The sequence below is a fragment of the Xenopus tropicalis genome, chromosome 6 (genome assembly GCF_000004195.4).
Source record: "Xenopus tropicalis strain Nigerian chromosome 6, UCB_Xtro_10.0, whole genome shotgun sequence".
Lineage (NCBI taxonomy): Eukaryota > Metazoa > Chordata > Amphibia > Anura > Pipidae > Xenopus > Xenopus tropicalis.
The window spans coordinates 93,424,127-93,431,984 of NC_030682.2; the positions used below are offsets into that span (position 1 = coordinate 93,424,127).

The 7,858-nt window shown below is 38.2% G+C and overlaps 1 protein-coding gene across 4 annotated transcripts in view; it reads left to right on the plus strand.

Moving 5' to 3' along the window:
• atxn1 (ataxin 1) overlaps positions 1–7,858 on the plus strand; it is a 172,217-nt gene that overhangs the window by 151,827 nt on the left and 12,532 nt on the right. For all 4 annotated transcript variants that reach the window (XM_002932692.5, XM_031903742.1, XM_004915283.4 and 1 more), the window contains one exon: positions 4,094–6,128. In XM_002932692.5, coding sequence (XP_002932738.1) covers positions 4,263–6,128 — 1,866 coding nt within the window. In that variant the 5' untranslated portion in view covers positions 4,094–4,262. The remainder of the gene's footprint in view (positions 1–4,093; positions 6,129–7,858) is intronic.

Sequence of the window (7,858 nt, forward strand, 5' to 3'; positions counted from 1 at the left end):
CTCTTGGTTGTTTCAACAATCATATGCCCAGTTCTCACATGTTACGTTATGTTCTTTGTCCTGTCTACCCAGTGCTTGCCCAGTACCTTGTTTGTCCATTTTACATTGAAGAAGGAACTTTTCCTACCTCAGCGTTTTTGGAAGGTTTGAATGGCATTAAAATATAACTTTTTTTACCAAAACAGCAAGTCTTACTAAAAGTATCAGTATCACATTTCAATGACTGACTACATTCTACACAGGTACCAAACATATATATAATTTTTCTCATTTTGGAGACTAAGCTGGAAAACGTTATGTTGAAAAAATCATCAAAATTCATGTCACACAGTATGTAATTTTTTTTTTATACACAGAATATGTAAAAAAAAACAATTGCTCTAAATAGAAATCCATCTAAATGTGTCCAAAATGATGGGGCAGATTTCATTGTGAAACCACAGAAAAATTCACCCACTTTCTTTGCACTCATATGGGATTTTTAAAAGTTTATTTATCAAGTGTTAACCTCTAACTTTGACCCATTAATAAATAAATATGAATGAATAGAAAGTGGAAGTGAGCTCTAATCTCATATTTTGACAAATCTGCTTCTAAAAGAGTTTTCCTATTTCAAATGCTGTTCTAGTTATAGTGATTTATAAGTAGTGCCCGTAATTTGTATTTTTTAGTCAGTTAAAGTCACTTATAAGCACAATACTTTATCAGCTTAGGTAAAATAGGGAAATTAACGTTAATATAAGTAATAATTCATTGATGTTCTAGGTATTTGTCTAAATTGGGAAAAAACAATACTTTATATTCGTTAGATAATAAATGGTCAAGTTATTTGAAGCACTGCTTAAAGAAAGACAGATTTTTGACTTCTTACATATATCTTAAAAGAAGTTGTTTATGATGTATTTATTCTCTGTCATTATTAGTACAAAATACACTGGGCTGTGTTTTTTTATACCCCACCGTTACCCACATCCCAACCTACCCTTATGTAAAGCCTTTTTACAATCAGACACCCTTACTGGAGTTATTGGAGCTTTATTTGCGCTAGGCATGCCGCACAATAAAGTAAAACAAAACAAGGTGCCATCCTTTAGCCCAGACTGACCTAGAAAACAAACTAATTGTTTACCTGTTTCCTAGGTTCTATTCTTGACTTTTTATTAACTGCTAAATGTAGTTGAAGGCAAAGGAAACCGACTCTTTCCCAAACCCCATGTGCCTGGTGTTAAAAAAAACCACTTTTGTGGCCCAACAGCTGGTCTGCCTACATGTCTCCTAAAATATTTTTTGTAAAGGATAATTGTTACTCTGAATTAATGTGTGACTCCTTAGAACAGCCCTCTACTGCTTCTGAGACACTAAAGACACCTATAGAGCTTTTTATATGGGGGTAGTAAAACCATGACCGTTTAACCTCTTGCCTTACCAGCCCTATAAAATTGTGTTATAAATGATTCTTGAATTTGTGCCATAGGTCATGTATAATGTTATAATATGTTATATTGCAACCAAGAAAATCTAGACAAATAGAAATCTTGATAAAATATATTTCAAAATATAAAGTTTATACTAAGTTAAGAAAAACTATTCTGCAAAAAAAAAAAAACAATAATGAGATTTAATGACAGTTCTGCTAGGAGGAGTCCCAAGTGTATATCATGCAGACCAAAGAGCTAGCTTAAACCAGCAGTGCACTTAAAAGCACCTTACTACTTCTTTGAATTCTGCAGACTTCTGTATTATTCATATTCAATTCATTGCCTGTGGTAAGATCATAAATCATTTGCGTTGCCCAGCAGGACTCTTCAGTAGACTGAAATGACTTTAACGTAGTAAATTAAAACCTATGTAATTCTGCTAAGTCACAGGAACAGTGCTTGCATTCTCTGGATTACTTATTAAGTCTACCTTAGAGGTATTAAAAGCTCATTTATATCTACATGTTTGTCAAATGAACATTCAAAACTAACTATATTTAAGACCAGAAACAGGTGAATGATGAGCCCCTCTGTGATATAGTTTTGCAGAGGCTATGTATAGGCTCGGGGTGGAGGTATATCAGCTCCCAAGCACTGTCATGTCACAGTTGATGTCTTGCCTAGACTGATTAGAGATGATGGTTCTTGGCATATCCCTATGCAATACCATAGCCAATTATAGAAATGAGTTGTCTTAGCCACCATGATTCAAACGCACTATAATGGGCAGTGTTTTGAAATTATTCTGGCAGCGTTATATATATATATCTTTATGCTATCTGTCACATAGGCCTTGCAAAGAACCCTTTGTGCTAGGAAAAAATAGTAAATTTTTTTTGGTAATTAATAGAGCAGTCTATGGGGACTTTTTAATTTTTTAATTCTTTGGTTAGACGCTAGTGATGCTTAAGAATGTGTTCCTTTACATACATATCATATACCGGTAGGTCTAATTTACATGTATTTACAGATCATAGTGGGATCTGACTAATCAGATCTAATAATATTCTACGATGGGGCATATTTATTATAGTGTATAAGCCAACATTACTGGTGATGTTCCCCATAGCAACCAGTAAGCAATTAGATTTAAACAGTCACCTACAAATTAGAAAACAAAAGTAAAGATCTGTTGCTATGGTTCTGTTGCTATGGTTAACATCACCGGTGATGTTGGCTTATGCACTAAATATGCCTTTTTACTGTCTGACAAAAGTTGTGATATGTTCCAACACAACCCTGACTGAATGTGTCAGATTATTAGATACTATTGCCATGCTAACAGTTAGACCCCTTAAGTCAGTCCAATAGGTTGCACCATATTTACTACAAAAAGTGTGATAATGGCACATGTGTTACAGCAAGCTCTGGCATATTAAAGCAAGAGAGGACATGTAATTCCTCTGAAATCACTGGGTTTTAATTAAGCTGGCCATATATGCACCGATAATTCGGTATTCGGTGCGTGTATGGCTGCTCCAAGAGGCAACCGATATCGCAAAAGGCTGCGGATGCACATTGCATCACCCAATCAAATGGGGTTTAAACAGGAGCAAGAAGGGGGCTCCATACTTTTGTTCAGCAGCAGCACCAAGTGCTATCACCCGTCTGAATTCTTGCGTCCTCATGCAAATTGCATATGGGGAAAAATCATTCCAACATTTCTGCAAAATGATTTATTAAAGCTTTGATTTGTTAAAATCTTACTGAAATTGACCAAAATGTTATAAATCACCCCATAGGTTTAGGAGCATTTTATTGCTGTTAGTTCTCCTTTAAAAAAAATGGGAAGCCTGTGATACTGCTGAACTGTTGCTAATGATTTCAGGTATTAAATAAAGAATACACTTGACAGCAAATTGCAGGGCTTAGAGGCAGATATTCTCAATTTTGCAGTGAGAAAAATAACACAGGATTTTCATCAGTTTTCTCCTTGAAGAGCAAAGTCTTTCCCTCACAGTTGTTTTCTCAATCACATTAACACACACCTCCACAGATCTAATAACAGTCAGCACTTTGCTCTGGAGTGATACTTCTCTTAATACAAAATGGTTCTCCCATCACCTTGCCCCAATTTTCTTCATGTTCTTTGCCTTCGGCTGTCAGGGAATAATAGGAGTTGACGTGCCACCAAAACATGGAAGGCTGCCGGATACATTTTTTTGATAAAAAGCTACCCAAGTACGAAGAACATGCTCTTAAATTAACAGATATATAACGATAAAATATGAAAATCTTTAAATATTCTGGCAATACAGATAATACTGTGAGTACATACATTCTCAGTACAAAGTAGCCCTTGCACAAGCAATAAAGTATAGAGATTATTTGTCCATATAACTCTTATTGCTGCTTATTGAATCATTATCTTATTGCTAGAGTCCCACTTACCCTAGGGTAGGGGAATTATTATGATAAACAGAGTATATGGGTCTGTGACATCAGTGGTGTTTTGTTTTGTTTGTTTGGCCATACCCCAGATAATGCCAGCTCATTGGTTATACCCCCAATTTATTTCTTATATAGCAGTGGATGTAGAACCTTTGTTGCAGCTGGTTATGCTACAGTTGTCTTGGTGTCCTTTAATGTTTCCTTTTTCTATTTATTGTATGTAGATTTCACATCAACTGTTGGAAGATTGTGCTCCAAGGGAGATGATTCCTCATGAAGTCATTGGGATCTCTAACAGATTTAAATGCGACTTTCCATTCACCAGACTGAAATCAGCGTCAGTCAGACAGTGAGCAAGCAGTGGTGGTTGGCGGGGGTGGCAGAGAGCAAAACATGAAATCTAACCAAGAACGAAGCAATGAAAGCCTGCCACCAAAGAAACGTGAAATACCCGCCACCAGTCGACCTTCTGAAGAGAAGACCGTTGGACTGACAAATGAAAACCACCGCACAAATAGCTTATCATGGCTCCCATCCAAGCCCAGCAGTGACCTTGGTGCACGTCATCATGGGCCTCCAGGAACTTCAACAGAAACTGGTTTACAAAAGGGAGGAAGTTTACATAAATCACTTTCTACGAGTATGGACTATTCTCCCACTAGTACTACAAGATCGGTACCAGTTGCAACAACAGTTCCTGCCAATTACCAAACTGCTCAGTCTCTGTCAGGGGCATCTATGTCTCCTGTGCAATATGCTAATGTGCCCCAAACTTACCAGTTTATTGGGCCACCATATAGTGGACCATCATATGCAGGATTCATAAATTCACAGCTTATTTCACCTACATCAAATTCTGGATCCAGTGCAGTGTCCTCCATGCCAGTAGGTGTTACAACTCCAACCCAGCGGTCCCAGGTGGAGGCTTTTTCCAGTATGCTGGCCAATACAAACAGCCTAAGTCAGCAGGGACATAAAATAGAACCACATCTAGATCGGACACCAGGATTAATTACTGCAGGTTCACCTACTCAGCCAAGTCAATATGTCCATCTTTCCAGCTCATCCCAGAGCACAGTCAGAACTCTCTCACCACCTGTTCATTTACCTACTCACTCTACAGTGATTCCGAATACACTTACACTAGGTGCACCTTCCCAGGTGGTCGTGCAGTACTCAGATTCAGGAGCTCATTTTATTGCTAGGGACCCTGCAAAGAAGGAAGACAATTACAGGTCACAGACCAAGGAGTTATTGAATGGAGAAATAGAGAAAGTTCGAAGATTTGGAGTCCATTGTACTGCAGATGCACAGTTAATGAAAGCAGGCAATAATAAACCAGCTTCCCAACATTATGAGACAAGACATGTGGTGGTGCACCCTAGTACTGATTATAGTACTCGGGATCCCTCAGGAGTTCGGACCTCAGTCATGGTAGTGCCTAACAGCAACACAACTGCCACAGACATGGATGTCTCACAAACTATTAAGAGAGAAACCTCACCTTTAGCAGCTCATAACAGGGGAAGCATACATTTAGGAAAGCAAACCCATCGGCCCTATGTTTTATCCCCACAGCAAACATTATGCCCAGAAGTAGTAAAAACTGTGGCTACATTATCTCCTCACACTGTCATCCAGACAACTCACAGTGCAGCAGAACAACTTTCTGTTGGTTTGCCTGCTGCTTTTTATGCGGGTACACAACAGCCAGTTATTGGCTATCTCAGCAGTCAGCAGCAAACCATTGGCTACCCTGGAAATTTGCCACAACACTTGGTGTTCCCTGGAACCCAGCCCTTACTTATACCTGTTGGCAATCCAGACATGGAATCATCTAGGGTTGGGGTTACACCTGGTATTGTGACGTCATCTCCCCAGTTTGCAGCAGTGCCTCATACATTTGTCACTACGCCCATTCCAAAAGGTGAAAACTACAGTGCTGAAACACTGGCAACTCAAACTGCCTACCAGGCTGCATTGGTCCCAGCTCAAATCCACCTCCCTGTTGTACAGTCTGTTGCTTCTCATATGGCAACTGCCCCTACACTGCCCCCTTACTTTATGAAAGGGTCAATCATACAGCTGGCCAATGGTGAGCTAAAGAAAGTAGAGGATTTAAAAACAGATGACTTCATACAAAGTGCAGATATTAGCAACGACTTGAAAATAGACTCCAGCACAGTGGAGAGAATTGAGAGCAGCCATAGTCCAGGCATAGCTGTGGTGCAGTTTGCTGTGGGAGAGCACCGGTCACAGGTGAGTAAAGGTTAAATTATCTTGCACTTAAAGATATTGTTGATATGGATCAAAGACAAAGTAGCTTTAGAAGCTTTTACCTAAGAGAGCGTCAGTTATTGTATTATTCTCATACAGAATATAAGGCTACTGCCACACCAGACTGATTCTCGGCCTGCATTTATCTACCCCTTTGCTTGCCTCAGCCTACTCTTATGACTGCACCTGGAGAAACTGCATGCGCCGGATGCAGACACATGGAGCAGATTTCATCACTGAAATGCATACTAATGCATTTTTAGTGCCAAAATCTGCTCCATGTGCCTGCACCTTGGCCAACTTTTTGGTTCTGGGTGCAGTCGCAAAAGTAGGCTGAGGCAAACATAGATGCTGATTATCATCCTGGTGTGGCATTACCCTAAGGGGTATATTTATCATGCTGTGTAAAAAGTGGAGTAAAACATCACCGGTGGTGTTGCTCATAGAAGCCAATCAGATGCTTTTCTTTCATTTTGTAACTGTTGAAATCTAATTGCTGATTGGTTGCCCTGGGCAACATCACCGGTAATGTTTCACTCCACTTTTTACACAGTATGATAAATATACCCCTAAATCTTTTAACCTATATGAAGTGGACATCTGTTTGTTAAAGTAGGGTAGTATGGAACAAAGCTGGTGTCAGATGAAGGCTGTTACTATATAGCTGTATTTCTTAACCTTTGGTCCCCAGATGCTGTTGAAATAAAACTCCAGAATTCCTCAACAGATAATCAGGGGTTAAAACCTACTAGGAGGTGCAGACCAACAATATTTAGGGATCTAAGAAGGGTCATATTGGTTTCCATTGTCATGTGCAGGATCTGTTATTCATAATCCCTGGGAATTGAGGTTTTATAGACAAAAGATTCATGTACTTTGCAATGCAATGAATCAACCTGCTAAACATTTTGTTGGGTTACATTATTCTGTTTGCACTCTCTCACACTGGGGCTGTTCAAGAGGAGCAATGAATAAAAGAATAAGCTTTTAAAAAAAATTCGACAGGAAAGAATGACACAACCACTTTTTGAAAAAAAATATTTTTTTAAAACCACAAATCTAATGAAATCATAAAACTAGGTTGGGCAAGAAGTCCCTATATACAGTAGGCCAAATAGTGAGTACAACTACAACTTTGAAATGTATGCAGATTTAAGTAATACATACACGTAACAGACACCTCTCAGTTTTCAAACATAAAAAGCCATATACAGTCTAAAAATGTTTATATCAGGGTTAAATGAATAGCACTAAATATGAAAAAGCCATTTTGGCTACAATATAATTCCTGTGCCCAACTGAACTGGTTTAATTTATTACATTTTATACCAGGCTGCCTAACACTGATTGAGCCCACCATAAGTGGCAGATTGAAAAATGTTACACATTATTATAGTCATTTATATTCTTTACAAAGATCAAATATTGAGAAAATGTTTACATCAAAATCTCTTTCCAGTTTGTTAAAGGTGATACTGTATTTTATTGTTTCATTAACTTCTATAGTAAAACAGTGGTAAAAACTTGCACCTACAATAAATTCCCCCGCCCACCTTTTCCTAAAAGACAAGTTTTTTTTATCACGTTATAAAAAAAAATTATATATATACAGCCTCCCACAAATGCACTGCACATCATACATTTTCAATGGCATTAAAGCCAAGTGCAAAGTGCAAAAGCCCACTCAAAATTGATATATGTATATTTATTGA